Source organism: Cinclus cinclus, chromosome 2 (genome assembly GCF_963662255.1).
Source record: "Cinclus cinclus chromosome 2, bCinCin1.1, whole genome shotgun sequence".
Classification (NCBI taxonomy): domain Eukaryota; kingdom Metazoa; phylum Chordata; class Aves; order Passeriformes; family Cinclidae; genus Cinclus; species Cinclus cinclus.
Genome location: NC_085047.1, coordinates 87,977,241 through 87,996,638, shown reverse-complemented (window position 1 = coordinate 87,996,638; position 19,398 = coordinate 87,977,241). Strand labels below are relative to the sequence as shown.

Sequence of the window (19,398 nt, the reverse complement as noted above, 5' to 3'; positions counted from 1 at the left end):
GACCAACATCTTGCCCATGCACTTGGTGTCTTTCAGAAATAAAAATTCAGCTCAGTATTTGCTTTTTGCCACCATTTCAGTATAAAATTACTGTATTTCTGGTGTTCTTAAACATTTATATAATTTGTTTTCTTGACCTCAAGGGCTTTGAAGTGTCTCTAAATTTATCATTTTTTAAAATTTAAATTTAACCTTGATTAATGATATTGAAGAAGTTCCATTACAAGACCTTCCTGTCAGGGAAGTTAAAGCTTGGAAAGTTTCCCTGCCACTTGGCATTCTACATGGAAAACAGAACAGAGGGAAGTGGAAAATCCTTACTTAAATTTATCATTTTTTGTTGTTGTGAGGCAACATGATTCATCACTAATGTACACACAAAACAAATCTTGAGATAATGGGTCTTTTGTTAGGGATTAATTTTATTATTAATTTCATGTATGATTTGGATGTCTTTCATACAGCTGTTTCTCTTCTTTCTTTCACAAGCAAGGCACTAGGAGAAACAACTACTACTGCCTTTACTTTTTTACATATAATGTCTGATTACTGACCAGTAAGATCTGGAGGGGCCAGATTTTCCCTTGATGGCCCTGTATGGTACCCATCTTGCTATGACTTTTCCGTCATTGTATCATGCAGAGACAATTTCAGTTTCAAGCATAAAGAGCCAAAGCAAATCGGTAATGAGTGAAATATTTCTGGAGTATTGTGAACACTATACATTTAAAGAACCAGCAAACCCCTCAAATCTTTAGAGGAAGAAGCTTTAAAGATTTGAAAAGCTGCATTATTCAAAGATTTGTTTGCTTTATTTCTTCCCCAAACTGTAGGAATGTGCTCTTGTAGAACCTTCAGGTGTTGCTGAACCAAACTCTTTTTTAGGGAGTTTATTTATTATAGAGGGCTTTGTATTCCTCTCAAAGGGTGTGCATGTGTTTGTGTGTGGGGTGTGTGTGCATGTGTGTATTGAGGGGGAGGGAGAGAGGAAGATCAGGGACTTCGGGAGCAGGGCATTAATCAAAGGTTTCCAGTGGCCACTTACAGAACATCATGTCAGAATAAGCTGCGGTCTAGCAGCTCAGGATGAAGTTTTGCTGTTTTTTCTGCTTTGACTTTTAATGCAGCATTTGCTGGCTGAGAGCATTTGAGAAGATAAAACTAAAAACACTAAAACTATTTCTGTAAAACAATGAGGATTTTGTTTTTCTCTAACTGTGCTGTTGTGAATGAGACCTTTTTGACCTGTTTGCTACTCGGAATTCTGAGGTTAAAAGTTCAATTTCTCATAATGAATTTATGATCAATTCTATTTTATGGGATTAGTTTCAATATACTATTTTTTGTTTTTCTAGGTGCCACTGCAGAGGAAATAAACCAACACTGGGAATGGTTGGAACAAAACTTGCTCCATACTTTGTCTGTGTTTGACAATAAAGAAGATATTGTTAGTTTTGTCAAAGGGAAAGTGAAGGTAAGGAAACTGTCTTCACTTTCACCCTCCCCTACCCAATTACATATGGTTTATTAGAAGAACATCATGAAGTTGTTGTTGACCACATAAATATTACTTGTTTTCTATGTGGCTCTTGCAGCTGATGTGGCAAGCACATGAAGCTGCTGGCTCACCACAGGGTTGGAGAAATGAACATTCTTTTGGAAGGTTAAAGAATTTTAAGAGTAAAAGGAATTTTGTGACCATAAATCAGATTAAAAATAACAGTGCCATGTGGGGAGTAACTTAGAAAGCCTGGTGTCCTGAGCTCTGCTTTTAATGAAATACATACTCTTAAGAGGAGCTTGGTGATGACTGGGTGGGGGTGTGGGTTCACTGGTGGCTGCTGTGCCTCAGGTCCTGCTACAATATTTTTCTTGCTAAGAGTTTTAGTGGGATGCTCTTCCCTCCATAGCCTCTTTTCCAGTTTGGAAATTTTGTAGGAACATAATGTCTTTGGTGAATTTTAACCTTGTTTCTGTGAGCTCCGTGGGCTCTGAATCTGGGGAAGAAGAGGACAAAACCAAAACATCATTGTACAAATCCTGGTTTTTATCCCTCTTTCTTTGGAAAAAAGGCATATTAAGTACACTGGAATACCAAATATAATTAATCTCTCTTGATAAAACATGGTGACAGCCTGTTACCTAACACAACACATTTAAAATTCTTCAGGTTTCATTAGTTAATGTTAAATCCAAGGTTTTGGACTCTTGCATCTGCTGTAGACTTTTAGTCTTTTAGACTTTTAGTGTACTAGGACTGCTTAGTAATTGCAAACTATACCAGGTGCTGTAACATATGGCTTATTTCTCTGCAAAGTGCAATGCATAATTAACTCATTTGTTGTAATATTAAAAATATGAAATCTTAATTATATTTACATAGATGTTCTTGAAACCGTGTTTGTAATGGTTTCAGGTATTTCTCAAGTTACTGACACATCTGACTGCTTTGCTTCTTCATAGGTAAATAGTACTGGTCAGTATACACAACTCTACTTTTGCTCTGTATATACAAAATAAGAACAGTCATAAGCCATAGTGAAAGTGCAGAGATACGGTTCTGCCAGACTTACTGAAAAAAAACTATATATAAGGAAAAGAACCTCCCAAAAGTCTTCCTTTGGGAGCATTCAAAAGGTATGAGAGATGCAAGCACCAGAGTAATTTCTCCATTTTTGAAAATTACAAGTTGACTGGAGTTTCTCTGTAAGAAAGTGTTGCATTATTAAAATTTGAATGGGTAGCTTGTAGCAACTTGCCTGAGTGTCAGTACTGTAGCTTTATCCTGATGCATAGTCTTGTTCTGGGCTCAGGCACTGATTGCAGAGGAAACAAGCAGCAAGCTCGCTGAGCAGGAGGAAGACCCTGAGAAGTTCCGAGAAGCCCTGGTGAAATTTGAATCCAGATTTAATTTTCCAGAAGCAGAGAAGTTGATCACCTATTATTCCTGTTGCTGTTGGAAAGGAAAGGTTCCTCGGCAAGGCTGGCTTTATTTGAGCATCAATCATCTCTGTTTTTATTCCTTCTTCCTGGGCAAAGAATGTAAGTGTAAATGCATAAGAAGTCGTATGCTGGGGAGAGATAAAAATGTTACTACGTTTAAAAGCAAGAATAGCCAGGGTTCTTATGTAAAGCCTTGTTCACCTCTAAAGTTTAGTTTCTGAGTTTTTAGTTGTTCAGGTGAAAAATCCTGTTTAATTTTCACTTCAACCTTCATGTTTTAATATGAATCCAGTAATAAAAATGACACTGCAAGGACACACAGACATAGTTGCTATCTGGTTTTTCTTTTTGACATGGTGACGCCACCTTAAGATGTAGCAGACCTCCTACAAGTTCTAAAATAAGAAATTTTAGTGCTGAAAACAGTGAATAAGGATGGGTGCCTCCCACAGGCAGGGAAGCAGAGTCACCGCAGCATCGCTGCAGGGTGGTAGGGGAAGGGCTGGTGGGACCAGGGGTGCCTGAGTCATGCTGCCTGCCTGAAGATAGCCCAGGAAACTTAAAAGCAATGTGCCCTGGAGAACCAGGTGAAAATTCAAAGCTTTTAAGGAAAGACAACAGTGATTTAGGGACTTGTTTGTGTTTCTGAAAAGCACTGCAGTAAGATCACAGGAAGTGTGTCCTGGGGCTTTTTAGACTTTCAGATGGTCCAGCAAGTTCTAAGGATTTGGTTGTGGTGTTCCTCTACAGAGAAAGAATTGGGTGAATGAAAAGCCTGTCAGAATAGATATTAGAAGATAAAAATTAAAGTAACAAATGTAAGATAGTAAAAATGAATGTAGCCTTTTAAACTCTGTAGCATGTCTCTGTTTAGTAAAATTGTGCATGAACCTGTAGTCTTTTAAAGCCTGTTTATTCTGCTGGAACTTAAACAAGGTTAGCAATAGAAACCTGTACTGCTGTAGGTATAGCAGTATTTGCCAGTTATAACAATTAAGAAAACTTTGCTGTATTCCATCTGAGTTTATTATTGAGATACAGCTGCAAGTTTAAAAATGAAGCACATCTTAAGAAAGATAGTAACTTGTAGTGTCTAAGACTGAAAACATACAAAGATATGCTTAGAGCTGGAGGTCCTTTCTTCCCTTATATTATTTCAAGCCAATTATTTTGTCATACCAGCAAAAGGTAGAGGAGTTATTTATATTTGAAATGCAGGTAAGTTTGTTATTCACTCTAAAAAAAAAAAAGTTGAGTTTTTCTGGGAAGAGTAGAATGGAATTTATTGATATATACTAGATATGTGAGTTCTTGTTTAATCTCCTTGTTCTCTGGTATTAGTATTAAATAATATCCTTTGTCAATCATTACTTCTTACTATCATTGGATTTTTTCTCTTATTAAATCTGAGATAGCCAGTCTGTCAAAGGACATAAAGCAAAAATGATACTTATTAATGATAGATAACAGTGGAAAGAGGAAGGAGAGCAAAAAACCCTTTGTTTCCAAAAACTTTGTTTATGCAATACCACAGGTTGTTAAATGATAATGGAAATGCAATATCATGCTGTATTGTTTAAGAAGAGATTTCTTCTCATATCTCTAATAATATTTGTTATGGAAATCAACAAAACCACACAAACCCAACAATTACATGTTTGCAATTTTTTATTTTGACCATGGAAAAGACACTGTTTGTTCACCAATGTTGTCAGTTGTATGGTCTTTGTGTTCTCATACATTTATATGGAAATGTGAGAAAACCCCCGAATTTTCTTTTGATTAAACAAACTTCCCTAGCTCAGTGGGAAGCAGCATATATGCCGAAATGATTCCCACTTCACTGATTGTGGTAAAGCAGGTTACTTCTGTTTCTAGGCTAGTGTTTTGTTATGTTGATGAAATATTTGTGTTACATAGAATAATCCAGTTTTTATACAGTTCTACTTGTTATTGTTTGCGAAGCTGATGCTGATTACATGCAGAACAAATGATTCATTGCCTTTGTTTTTTTCAGGTAGCAATCACAAATGAAATCTGTTTAAATCTGGTCTTGTAAATACTGCTAAGAAATCACATTTATTGCGTTCTTCAATACTATGCAGAGAAAAAAAACAATATATGAGTTGAAATAAAATTAGTTCTCAATTGTGTTTCACCTCTATAAGAATCCCCCCAAATTGTACACTGAAATCTCTTTATAGGCAAAGTGTTAAGTCTTCTGCTTCTGGCAAGTCTTTTCCCTTCTTCTTGTTTAATTTTGTGTTAAGTGACCTGGAATGCAATATTAGAACCTGTTTGCAACTTCTTATAAAATTAATTTGTGGCTGTTTGACTATAAACTCCATGGAAATTTTTTTCCAGGATAAGTGCCGTTTTAGCTAAGCTTCCAAGTATTTGTAGGATTTCAGAGGTTTAGATCATTAGATAGCTTGAAAGGGCATGCCAAGGTTTCTTCACATTTTTTAATTAAATTTGTGTTTTTCTGAAACTTTGAATACTTTGTACCTTTTATCAGTGGCTTGGGTCCCATACAGGCTGTTGTGCTTTTTCTGCAGCCAACACTGTAGAGGCTGTGTGGCTCTGACCTGCCTGAACAGCAGTGTTGTTGCTACAGCATTGTTTAATCTTTCTTTCCATGGCTGGGCTGGTACAGTTGATTTTATGACCATTTGCAACAGTCTGTGCATGTTGATGCAGCTGTCCTTTATTTAAGTAAGAAAAAATGTAATCTGCAAATAATCTTGACAGCTGTGTTTCATGTAGTACAGAAAACTTGCTGAGGGTAGCTCCTGATGTAATTAATGATCTTGGACAAGTGTCGTGTATATATATGACAATGTTTGTTATTACTGCCTTTTTATTGCTTTATTGGCATCAGGAGACCAGCTAGGGATGTTAGGGGATGTAGTTTTGATGTTACTGGCACAGGGAAGCCTGGGAAGCTTCCAACAGTTGTTAAGAAGAAATTGAATCTATTTTAAAGTCCTTTCCAGCCTAATTGCTACCCAGAGTTTCATGTGAGAGGCAAGTAACATCCTGCAGTAGTTACCTAAAGCAAGCTGATTCTGTTTGCTACTTGTATTTATATGATTCAAGAGTTTTAAGTATAGAGAACAGGGTCATACACTTCTTGTTTTCTATAAGCAAGTCTGACTATAGTTACTGTTTCGGGCAAGATTTGGCTGTGCATCTTTTCAGTAAAAAGTAACCAAAATGGGAAGATCCCAGTGCCTAGGCAGCTTTTAAAATGTCTTGTTTATAGTAATAATTACACTTCATAGAAGTCTCCTAAAAAGCTTTCTTTTGATGGGAGTTGGCTTTATTTTAAAAGCTAAAGTAACTGTGCATGTAATTGGTTTTTCACCTGCCTACAGTTGTGTTTCTAGGAGATCCCAAAGCCTTTCCCTCTTATCTTTGCATTCTGGAGATGAGCTGTTTCTTCTGGTGGTAAGAAAGCAGGCTGCAGAAATGACTGGTAAAGGAGTTAGGAGCACAGCGTATGGTAGATGTTCTGCAAAGGCACCATGCCCCAGTCTCATATTTCTTGTGAAGATAGTTAAAATTTTGAGGGGGTGATTCTGGAAAAGACAGGTATTTTTGAGTGGGTGAGATTGAATGTAAAGTCATAACAGACATTTCAGTATGTGCTTGGTCTTGCCCATAAAAATTAATCTCTCTCCTCTTTGGTTTGCATTTCATTCTGAATTTGATTGTTTCCTAAATCTGAAAGATGTAAGCAAAGTTTCCAACCCACTTTTTTCTTGGATTGCAGTGAAACTTATCATTCCTTGGGTTGAGGTCCAGAAACTGGAAAGAACCTCCAATGTCTTCATGACCGACACAGTCCGTGTCACTACAGCAAATAAAGAGCGCGACTTCTCCACGTTCCTCAATATCACTGAGGCTTTCAGAATCATGGAGCAGCTGGCAGATGTGACACTCCGAAGGCTGCTGGATAATGAAATCTTTGAACTGGATCCAGGCCTGCAGGATCCTACTCAGATTACCAAGAGGTAAAAAGCTAAACTGATGTATGAGCAGGTTCAACAGTGGGCTTCATGGTTTGCTCTGTTAACTGGGTAAGATTTCACAGCTTCGTTTGATTGGATGCAAAAGAGCCTTTATAATGTGTTACGGTGTATCCAAAAGGTGCATTTTAACTTGTATGCAAGATACGTTTTTCAACTTTATATTCTTCCCTTAAACAGCACAAAGTTTCAAAAATACTGTTCCCATAGAGGGGAAGATTACAGTAAGGGATATTTTCTATCTTCTCTGAAGAGCATCATTATTTTGCTTAAAATTTTGGTAATGGGTAGGCTTTCCTAGTGCCTTCAGTTCTCTGCAATTACCGATTTTGATCATATCTGAAACATTAATGGGAATTCCCACTAATGTGATTGCCAAAGCCAATTTAGCAAGCAGTTGCAGGACTTAAAAAATACACAGTTGTGGTGTTGCTATTGTCAGCTCTTACCCCTTGCATCCCTGAAATGCATCTCTGCATTCTTCTCCCACTACAGAAATGCATTTGGCTTTCAGGGAAAGATTGATGGCTATTTCTCTGCTGGTAACACAACACACAACTCTGTGTTTTATTTGCTGCTTCGAGAAAGGGGGAGGGAAGCTTTCTTGAGGAATTTTAGGTGGGCAGGGTGGAATAGCCCAAACTGGAATTTGCTTGGGGCATCAAGGTTAAGGTGCTGATTTAAAACACTTCCTTTCTGAATGGGATGTGAGTGGAGCAGTTATCTCCTCTTGAATCATGCCCTTTCCTGCTCTTCCTTCCTCTCCCTCTGCCAGGAGTATGAAGGGAATCACCCAGGTGTTGCTTCCTGACTAAAACATCAGGGATGCATGGTATCATTTCCCAACAAAGAAAGATGGTAGCCGTTTTATTGTTTCTGAAGGACATTTTTACAGTGGTGGTTGGCCTGTATCTCAGCTCAACACTTTTGCAAAGTTTCATAATGGAGTTTAAAACAGTAAAATGGACTTTCTCTGCAATTTTATATGTACACTGATACCCTGATTTCATCTGTGATGTTATTGAAGAATTCACTTGAGGTAACACAGTGGTGAGCAACCATAAGCATCTTTGCAGGCTTTTTTTTAATAGCCAGAGTCCCTTGGAATACAAGAGCTACCATAATTTTTACACTATATATGTAACTTTTTTTTAACATTATAGGCTTTTGGCTCAGGAGAGGTAGGGATATATACTTTAGTTAATGTAGAATATGGCTGTGATAGCTTCTATCTCTGCCCCTTTCCATGCTTTACCATTTTACCCTCCTGCTTTTGGGCTGAAAAGTTAAAATGCAAGAAGAGAAATTCAGAGGAGTTGTAATAAAAACCTGGGGGGAGGTATTTTTCAGCATCTACCAATTTTTTGTCATTTTCACTTCTCAAAATAGTCTTTGAATCAGGGGCACTAACTGAGTGGAAAGAAGATAAAATTACAGTTGTAAAGAAGTGTAAGCTTAGTAATAAGCTATGAAAAGGGGCTCTCAGGGAATCAACTTGTAAGTACCTTGTGGCATTTTGGAAAAGTAGTGTGTCTATTAACAGTCAGGCAGGAGAAACCATCCTATACACTTATTCAAACAGGTTCTCTCATCCTTCCCTCCAACTAAAGAAGAAAAAAGAAAGTTAAAGAAACAGAGGGAGAAGGAAGGGCAAAAATATATTTACTGGAGGTTTCCTTGTCAAGATGTTCTCTAACCTCTGCTGTGACTCGGGATGGCAGAGAAGCATGGAGGATACCAAAATCCCATTTCCTCTGCATGAACTAGGTAGTGGTTGCATAAGTTGCTGTTTCTGGTGCCCTTTGTCCCACTTCAGCAACCACTTTGATGTAAGGTTATTTAGCAAGACTGTAGTTTGAATAGTGGATAAACTGGTTTTTAGTGTTAACATGTTTGGGGAGAGGGATGTTGTACATTTTTTGGTGTATGAAGTTTTGGTTGCTGCTTTTTTTCCTGAAGCCATTGCAGTACTGTGAGAACAATCCCCTCTCAACACGTTCCCTTTAATAATTGTCATTGTTAATTCTTGTACATGATTTGGAAGCAAATAATAATCTATGAAAATGAAAGTAGATACACACATCACTGGAACTGTTCCAGCTCTGATAAATTAATGAAGTTGCTGTAGATGGCTTTTGCTTGCTTGGCTTTCTTTTGCAAGAGGCTTATTTCAATATCTATTTTAAAAAAAATAGATTTTCAGTGCTCTCATGATCTGTATGATCAGTCCGAATACCATAAATCTTTGCCATTTCTGAGACTCTTGGGGTCATCTTGCTGAGCAGTGGAGGGATGGGACTCAGAGACACTGAGCCTGTGACACAAATTATATCATGGCCAGAGTCAAACAAGTCAGTAGGCAATTTTTGGTGCTGTTTAATGAAATGATAAGGCACAGAACAATGGATTATAAATGGATTAATTGAGGTAATTGCCATAAAAAGCAAAGTAAAGCCGAATGTGTTTGATACCTACAAATGCCATTTCTTGCAGACATACGTATGTGCCATACAATTTTACTGGAACACATTAGGTAACTATTTTTTCTTTTTAAAAAAGAAGCCTGCAACAGTGACTGGTTTAAGTTTCTTGTACTTTTAATTTCCATCTCTTTCAGCATGCAAAAATACCCATTGCATTTCTCAAATGTAGTGAGAAATTCTCCAGAGCAGAACCCACACTTTAAAAGCTTTAGTGCTGGTGTCAGTAAGGCTTCAACAGTGTGAGATGTTTTCCCGGGCTCTAACCACATCAGTTTCTTTTCGTCATGTTTAACTGTGAATTACCAATGAGAATGACTTTGCTTCATGTGAAGGCAAAGAAGGTTGTTAACACTGATCTAAGCTCAATGGAAACTGTTTGAAGTATCCTGAGTCATAAATGTCACTTCAATCTGCATTTATTCCTCCAGAGAGGGAATCTGAGAATGCTTTAAACCTTGAGCAACAAGGAGAATGTGACTAGAAAGAACCTACTTTTATTACCTTTCTGTAGCAAAAGGTTGGATTATCTTTTTGTGATTGCCTAGTGTGTGTTTTAGGATTTGCTGTAACGGTTATATCAGGATCCATACCAGTACTTCACTGTCATGTCACTTAGAAGTCTGAGGTCTAACTTGAATCTTTTGCAATTTTTAAGTCTGTCACTTCTTCTTCTACCCAGTACTAATGAAGAGATCAGAAGTGCTCACTTTCTTTAGAGCAATCATTTGTGTATCTGGAGGTTGATGTGTATCTTTTCTTTTTTTCTTTAAGCTGTACTGCCCCACTTCCACCAGGGTTTTCTTACCAGTCTGGATTTTAGCCATTCTGGTCACCCTTCTCTGGACATTCATCACTGATGCCATTTGGGGGCAGGCACCATGTGGTGATGGGATATAGGATTGCTCCAGAAACCTTGCCAGTGCTGGGACTGCCATGCTGCATCTTGGTGGCCAAGCACTTATGCTGCCCAGCCAGTGTTCCTCTTCCTCCTGTGAGCATGAGGCTGTTGGCACTTGTTCAGCTTGCATAACCCCAAGGGATGGCACCTGGTGGAGTTCATCTCCATGCTGCATTTGTGAAGCTTATGATGTATGGCTGAAAATATTTGTAATGGCTTTTTTCCACAACATCCCTTAAATTTTTGAATATAAATATGATCCTGATCCTACTGTTATGTTCATTAGCCTCTGCCAGCCTTGCATCAAGTGCAAGTTTAGTAACAAGCTCTTGATCCATCATACAGGTTGCTGATGAAGACATGGAACAGAAGCTAATCTAGGACAGATTCCCAAGGGGGTCCTTTTGATACAACCTTCTAATTTATTAGGAAGCCCTGAAGGGCTGTGTTTTGAGGTACTCTTTTGCAACTGTCTTGGTACAACAGTTTGTCACTTCTAGTTTTATTAGTTCCATGAGAGGATATATCAAGACTTTCATAAATTTTGGCTAAAAAATTCATTGCAACTCCTTCATCTACAAATCTAGTGTTCCTGCTGTGTAAGGGAATGATGTTCAGTTTACATGTGTCCTGACAAGTCCATGTTGGCTCTTCTCAGATAACATCTCCTGGCTTGCTTATAAGAAGCCTTTCTTCCCACATGAATTTAGCAGTTCTTCTAATAAACAAGACATATATTGTTGGATGTATTATTTCCAAAGTATCTAACTTTCTGGAGTCTCAATAGTAAGAAGAATTTAGTAATCTGTCTCTTAAAGCGAGAGGTCAATGAGTCTGTTTAGATTTTAGACAGGCAACAAGTGACTCAGCGGAGCTAAAATCTTGCCAAGTTGGCTTCTGCTGGATTTCAAGCACAGAAAAACATTTGACAGCGAGGATAGCATTTTAAGCGTCCCGATGCTTTTAGGCATTTTATTAGTCTTATGTGTGTTATTTCCTTTAATTTAAAACTTTTGGAAGGTAACATGGGGGTCATACACAAGGAGTTATTGCAGTTCAGGCTTGCCGTTCGCTTTGAAGTGCTAGAGTTGGAGGCAGTCCATGATCCTGTACCATGCAAGTTGGGAGCTGCACTCAGAAGGAATTGCTGAGTTTTTTGAAAAGTAGGGAACAAGGCAGTTGCCTTTTATTCTTCTGATGCTTGTGTAAATACTCAGTGAGCATTATTTTTACATAATGATAGCTTTCCTTTTTTTAGTTTAGTACCACTCAATATGCTGCATTTGCCTAAAAACCAAACTGACTTGAAAATTGTTAAGCGAGAGTAGAAACTTACAAACAGGTAGGGGTGCAAGTAGAAAGATTGCATTTCTGTTTGGTGTTGGAGGTCTTGTGAAACTCTAAATGGAACTGTGGGACTTGGTGATGAGGGCCAGCTTTGTTGTATCATATTTAAACAAATTGCCTGTCTTGTTTTAGAGCTAAATTTGTTTGTGGGTTTTTTAGAGATGTATGGTTGGGTATTTCTTAACTAACTCTAATTTTGTTTGGCTGTGTTTATGAAGGGAAGCTTTTAAGCACTAGAATTTGTTTGCTTAACAGGAAATATATTCGTGGTGTTCAACTTTGGAATAAAATCTCTTGTTTGATCCCACAGTGTTAAGCTGACAGCATCTCAACCCTCTGCTACCATTTTTCATTCTGGGATCCCTCCTCCAAGCAGGCTGGCCCATTTCATCACTTGTTTCTGGGGCAGCCCTGGCTGTGGTGTGGTCTCTGTGGTGTTCCTGTGTGAGCCTGTGTGTGAGTCATGGGGGGACAGGCAGTTCCAGGGACGTTGGGGTTGGCAGCCTTCCACAGGTACAGGGTGATGGGGGGTGGATACAGTACTGGTGAATTTACTTCGTTTCAGATGTGATTAATGTTATTTTTCTTCAGCTTAAAATCCTGTGGTTAGTTGTCTGAAAGGCCCTGCATGTGAAGCCCACAGCCCCAAGAAGTGCAGCAAAATCCTGAAAATTCAGAAGCTTCAGATTTTGGAGCATAGGAAACAGTCACCTCTTAAATTACAGACAACATGTGCCTCAACAGAGGTCCCACTCTTTTGTATAAAGCCTGAATTTTCAAATAAAGGTCAAGAAATCTTCACAACCGAGTAGATGCAGGGAGGTTCTTACCTTTCAGCACAATAGCAGGAGAGCACAGCTCTACCAGACCTGACTGCAGATGCTATCAGCAGCATTCATCTGTGCTGTGCAAAAATGGAAAATATTTTAGTGGTGAGTTAACTAGGAGGCATATCCTGATCCAGCTTTGTCACAATAGCAGATCGCTGCAGGCACTTATCAGAATTGCTCTCGCTGTGGAATTTTAGTTCAGGAGCAACGTTTTTGTCTTTCTTCACGAAGAGGGTTTCTCTTTGTTCTCCCTGGAAAAACAGGAGACTATTTGTCTGCTTTCTTTGGATAATATTATTAAGGAAGATAAAGCTTGAGAAAGAAGCAAGCTGAATGCTGGTTGAGCGCGTTCTGTCTTTTCTCTAGCTTGCAGATACAGATCCTCCCTTCTCAGGTCTCAGTTTGTTCTGGATTGTCTTCCTTCCTGTTTCACATGGCTATGTCTTTTTCTGTGGGTTAAACTAAACTAGAAAATTCTGAAACCCAAACAAAATCGATTTATTTATTGAGGCAGTGGCTTAATTTGTCTCAACTTATATTTTAACAGCAGGGCTGGGGTAGAGGGAAGGTGTCTGCAGAAGAGCAGGGTGAAGGAAGGAGTGGAAAGGGGATTTACAGCACCAAGGTACCACTCCCTGTTGTGTTACAGCCCACGCTTTAAATTTTTTCAGTGGCATAAAATCAAGCTTTTTTTTTTTCCTTTTTTTTTTTTCCTTTTCCCTAAGGTGAATCATGCTAGGAAAAACTTACTTGTAGTAAAGTAAATTACAGAATTTAAGCCCTAATGTTTCTGGAGCTGCTGGTGGTGAGCTAATAGCCATGGCCTGTTTATAATATAATTGCATAGTTCTCTAAATTACTGCAGGCTTCTTCATTAAGAAAGGAGAAGAAAAATAAGTCCCCAAAGCCAAGTCTGTATAACCGTGGCTCAGTAATGAAAGTTTCATTTATTTAAACTTTTCTCTCCCCATAAATGTGGATGGGTGGCTGGAAGGAGGCCGAGTTCAAACTGAGTGTGGCTGGTTCTTTTATTCCCAACTGAGCCTGTAAGTGACCTGAAACTATTTTGCATTTTGAAAGTGTTCTGAGGGCTCTGTGAGACTGAAACCTCTGCAAGTTAAGGATTCCATCATGTAAAATTCATTATTATTAATTCCATCATTATTAACACTCCTATTACTGACCACTTTGGAAGTAGTCATTGAGCAAATGCATTACTTTTGGGTGCAGGTGCAAGTCCCTGAGGTGATGTTAGTAATGCTACTGTGAAGGGAAACAAGGAACATCAAGCTAATCTCTCTTGCTCAATATATGTTCATCAGATGAAAGATTTAATTATCTCCTAGGCACTGAAATTTGTAACTCTTGGAGCCTGTACAGTCATACAGCAGCCACAGAAAATGCATGGTTAAAAAATAATTTTAAAAAACCCCAAACCAGCAAAACAGCTGATTCAAATTACTTTCCCTTCCTAGTTACTGTACTGGTTGCTTTTGACCTTATTGTTAAAAAACAGTTATTGATAATGTTTTTTCTTTTAACATATTTCAAAGTTGCTTATATAGTGCTCTTTTCACATAGGCACTGAAGATTGCTGTGCATGGTGTTTTTATTCTGTATTCCTTGCTCTTGGTGAGGCCAACAAGAAAAATTAACCTCACACTGCATGTCCTGGCTTTCGGGATCTTGTGATTCTTTCTTGCTGATTTTTCTTAAGGGATCTTGAAGCCAGAGCACAGAATGAATTCTTTCGGGCCTTCTTCAGATTGCCCAGGAAGGAGAAGCTGCACGAAGTTGTGGACTGTTCTCTCTGGACGCCGTTCAGCCGCTGTCACACAGTGGGGAGGATGTATACTTCAGACAGTTATATCTGTTTTGCCAGCAAAGAAAATGGCTGCTGCACTGTTATCATCCCACTTAGAGAGGTAGAGTTGTTTGTTTGTTTCACTTTGGGTCCTTGTCTGCCTTTTTCTGTCCTAAGCCTCTGCTTCCACTTGACTTACCTGCAAAGAGTTGTTTGATGAAAAAGCAGAATGCTTATGTGCATCCTGCCTACAGGATTCTTGTACAGCTTGTTCTGGGATTCATTTAGGGCCTGAGCTCCTAAAAATATGGGTGATTCAACACTATCCTCAAAGTGAAGTATGGACAGGTAATGCAGGAGGACAGAACACTGCAAAAACAGAATCTCCTTGGCCCAAGACTTGGACAAGGCTCCCCTCCCAGCTCCACAAACATGTACATCCAGCTTGATGTTGATGGAGACTGGCTTTGACCCTTTCCAGCAATGCAAAAGCATTCTTACCTGGGATCAACACAAGTGGGAGGGAGCTCTCCCTCCACAGACAACCTTTAACAAACCTGTGGGTACTTTGCCAAGCTGTAGGGCAGAGAGAGGGAGGGGATGTTATGGATGCAGTGATGGGCTGACAAATATCCATGAAATCAAGAGACAAGTTTAAATGGAGGGAGAGCACAAGGGAAGGTGGTGGGAGTAGAACAGGAGAAGGAAGCTGTCAGCTAACACCTGTCTGATCTGCTGTGAGTACAAGGCTGTTATTATCTCTTAATTAAAGCTTTCCTTTCATCCTCGACTAATAATAGAGTAACATCTAAATCATATTGTAGCTGTAGCAACTTACCTTCCACTGTTGCAGAAACAGAAAACAATATGGGAACAGTGTTGTATTCTTAATCAATATTAACAAAACAACTGTTTTTCCCCATCTTCAAAGGTGGGAAAGAAAATTTCTTCCTCCACCCCCAGAATTTGGTCAAGTTGATCCTTTTAGAAATGTTTTTTTTTTAATCATACACTCCTTTCTTATCTTTTCCCTCAGTCTCCTGTTTAGAAGTGGAATGCAAAGTAATTTAGGGAAAAAAAAGGCATCTGGGATACTTTTTGGCATCTGCTTTGAGCTTCTAAAGAGACCATGAACTTCAGGCAGTAGGATGTGTTTGATCAAGGAAAGCCAGTATGAATAACCACATTTAAAGCTTGCATATGAAATGCTGTGTTTTATTACATGTAGAATACTTGAGTATGTTTTTGTGGATGTGGTGCCTAATGTGTTTTCTGTAATGTCTCTGGAAAAGGTCATCAGTATAGAGAAGATGGAGGATACAAGCCTTCTCCCTAATCCCATCATTGTTAGCATAAGGAGTAAGACAGCCTTTCAGTTCATTGAGCTGAAGGACCGGGATATTTTGGTGGAGAACCTGCTCCAGAGGTTAAAAGAGGTGAACTCTGGCAACCCATTGCACTGCAACAACTTGCAAAATAACAATCAGGTACTGAACTTTCATTTTATTATTAATTCAATATGTTTATCCATTATTCCACTGTCCTGCCTTCTTTGGGAGGCCCCCAAATTGATCTTGAGCCAATGCTTATCTGATGCCACCTTTAAAGGCCTGGCTGGCAGGATAGAGGATACTCACAGCATAGTTGATTGACATGCTGGGGAGAGCAGGGACTATGTTGGGCGGTTGGGCTGCCCTTCACAGAGACCTCAACAATCTGGAGGAATGGACTGATAGAGAACTCACAAAGCTCAACAATAGCAAATGTGAAACCTGGCAAAATAAGCCCGTGTGACAGGAGAGGCTGGGGACTGGCTGTTTGGAGAACAGCTGTGTGGAAAAGGTGGAGGAGTCATGAACAAGTCAAGCCTGTAAGTCGGCAGTGTGCTCTTACAATGAATGCAGAGGGACAGCCCCATACCAGGTTGTGCTAGCAGGATTGTAACCAGCAGGTCATGGAATGTTACTATTCCCTTTTATTCAGCACTTGGGAGGCTGATCAGATGCACTGTGTCCAGTTTTGACTCTGCTTGATTACACATGAAAAGCATGGATAATTTGGAGTAAGTCTAGTGGGCTGTAAGATGGTCAGGGCTGGAGCACATGCTTTTTAAGGAGAGGTAGAGGGAGCAGGGCTTCCTCATCCAGTCTTCTGCCAAGTACTGGGGAGTTGGAAGATAAAGGCAAATTCTTCTTCCATATGCCATTTGAAAGACAAGCAGCCACAGCTTCAAGATTTAGCAAGGAAAAATACAAATAGATAAAAAGAGAGAAATTTCATCTCACTATTAGGCAAAACTGGACCAGGCTGCCCAGAGCAGCAGTGCATTCTGCTTTCTTGGAGCTACTGAGCTTAACTGGCACAGACCCCAGCAATCAGGGCTGAGGGCTCCTGCTTTGAGCAGGGGATTGAAAAATATGGTCCTCTCCAACCTAAATTGTTCTGATTTTATCTTTCAAATCATAACAGTAGAAAACTGTTTGGTAGCTTGTCATCAAGGACACTTAGAATTACCAAATGACTTCTGTTTTAAAGTAAAAACCCTTTTTCTGAGGTGCAAATGAATGACAATTTGTATAATGTCTTGAGTAATACCTTTTCTCCTGAAATGTGTTAACAGGTTTTGATGGAAATGGCAAAGGGTGACTCAGCTCTGTGACTTGAGGACAGTTGAGGATGTAGCTCTTAGTCTTTTCAGTCACTGCCACTTTGATTTGTCATTGCAGAACAGCCTTGCCTTTGGATCCATGTGCACGCTGGGGGATGATGAGCCTGGGTGTCTGGGAACAGAGGCTTCACAAGGGAAAGAGAGAAGTGAATGTGAAAAGGAGAACAATCACTTGCTCAATGCAGAAGCACTAATGTCAGACTTTCATCAGTCAGGAATGCCAGGCCTTGATTTTGGAAAGGTATGTAACATTTGGGGAAGGCTGTAAGAGTTTTAGTTTTAGTTTTGTTTTTAAAAAAGCTGGGGTTACATTCAGACAGTTAGACATTTTTAGTAAAATGCACTCCATATTAGATGGAGAAGTTAGATGTGGGATAACAGCTTTTCTATTTGCTTGGATTTTTTTCTTCTCCCCCCATTTCTTTATGGTGAATATTTATAATTTTTATCCCTGTGTGGTGAATTAGATATGCAAAGTGGGGAAAGTCGAAGTCCCTAGAGCAGGCTTCTCATTTCCATTGGTAAGGGAATACCTTGTGGAATTTCTAATATGTGAAATGCTTTTGTTTATCAGTTCTTACATGCACCTGATCTTTTTTTTAAAAAATATATCTTCTTGTTCCCAGTCTAGGGAGCAAATCAAAGAGAGCCTGTGGGATGACCATTTTGTAGAGTATGGCAGAACTGTGTGCATGTTTCGCACAGAGAAAATCAGAAAACTTGTTGCTATGGGAATTCCCGAATCCTTAAGAGGCAAACTCTGGCTGCTTTTCTCAGGTAGGCATGCTTAGAAATGTTGGCTGTAGGCATCATCTGGTTCAAACATCCAGGCAAGAAATCTCTCAAGGGCAATTAAATGTCCTTTACATGGAACCTGTGATACTACTTAAGAAAAAGACATGACCTGAACTGAACTAATATATGCAAGGAAGTACCTAGGTAGATCTGTAAAAGTTTTATATCAGGATGATATCCTATGATGTACAGAAGACTCAAAATAACATCTTTGTAATCTATGTAAGTTAAAATTATCATAATGTTTTCATAAAACAATGTTCATCTTCAAGCAGCAATTAGATTGTAGAGTAAATACTGAGTTAGCCCTAGACAAATCAGATTATTGCAAAATAATGACAATCTCAAAGTTGGCAGACCTGCTTCTGGTTCTTGTTGAATGCTGGCAGGGCTTACAGAAACTGGAGATGGAAAAAACAGCTCATTTCATTGACGGATATGGCAGAGCCAGAATGTGCCTACAGTATGATCTCAAGTTTACTCCTTAATCCAATATATGACATATTCAGACATTTGTAAATGTGGAGCTTTTCCTCCTTGAAAGATGCGAACAGTGCTGAGTACATTTCTCCCAGTAATATGTGTGGGTTGTGAGGCACTTGGAACGGGTTGCCTAGAGAAGCTATGGATGCCCCATCCCTGGAAGTGTTCAAGGCCAGGCTGGGTGAGGCTTTCAGCAACCTGGTCTTGTGAAACGTGTCCCTGCCCACAGCAGAGAGGTTGGAATGAGATGATCTTTAACCAGTACTTTCAACCCAAACCAATACTTTCTGCTGGAGACATATTTTGCTCAATCAAAGTGTTTTGAATGATGTTGTGTCATGTAAATTTTGCTAATACTTAGTTTTCAAGATATATATTCTACTAGGACTTGGTCTTTTAGGTTTTGATATTCACAGACCTCGGGGAAAACCATCTTGCTTATGCCCTTTTGAACAGTAATTCCCACAACACTTAGGTTTAGCATTCTCCTTATCCGCTCCCATCTTCCTCTTTCTCCCTTCCTGCTGCCTTCAGACGCTGAGACGGATCTCGCATCGCATCCTGGCTACTACGTACACTTGGTGGAGGCATCCATGGGCAAGTGCTGCATGGCAACAGAGGAGATCGAGCGTGACCTGCACCGCTCTCTGCCTGAGCACCCGGCCTTCCAGAGCGAGACAGGGATAGCTGCCCTGAGGAGGGTGCTCACGGCATACGCGCACAGGAACCCCAAAATAGGATACTGCCAGGTGAGAAATTCACAGTGGGGTAATGCTCCCTGCTTTGTTATCCCCCTTCTTTCCACTCTCTGTTGTTCTCTTGAATGTGCTTTAATGGTGCTTTTGATAAATAATGCCCTTTTAGTTGGAAAAGTACATAATTTTAGATACTAAGTGTCAATTTTCCTTGGAAAATGAGCACATAGGCTCACCAAAAGGCTCTGTCCTACCAATAATATTCCTTCAGCATTCTGCAAACTACACTTACAGTTAAAGAAGGGGAAAAAATTGTTTCTGATGTTTCTGTTTGTTCAAAAGTGCATTTCTTGGACAATACTTGGAAACAGTGCAGGATGAGTTGGCCTACACAGATGAGATTTATGTAGTGCATTGGGGC

General features: G+C 39.4%; 1 protein-coding gene across 1 annotated transcript in view; it reads left to right on the top strand.

Annotated features, from left to right (window-relative positions):
* TBC1D8 (TBC1 domain family member 8) overlaps positions 1 to 19,398 on the top strand; it is a 48,188-nt gene that overhangs the window by 17,060 nt on the left and 11,730 nt on the right. The window contains exons 3-10 of the mRNA XM_062515036.1: positions 1,356 to 1,474; positions 2,814 to 3,042; positions 6,719 to 6,959; positions 14,250 to 14,457; positions 15,629 to 15,823; positions 17,063 to 17,245; positions 17,631 to 17,781; positions 18,817 to 19,031. Of these exons, the coding sequence (XP_062371020.1) occupies positions 1,356 to 1,474; positions 2,814 to 3,042; positions 6,719 to 6,959; positions 14,250 to 14,457; positions 15,629 to 15,823; positions 17,063 to 17,245; positions 17,631 to 17,781; positions 18,817 to 19,031 (1,541 nt within the window). The remainder of the gene's footprint in view (positions 1 to 1,355; positions 1,475 to 2,813; positions 3,043 to 6,718; positions 6,960 to 14,249; positions 14,458 to 15,628; positions 15,824 to 17,062; positions 17,246 to 17,630; positions 17,782 to 18,816; positions 19,032 to 19,398) is intronic.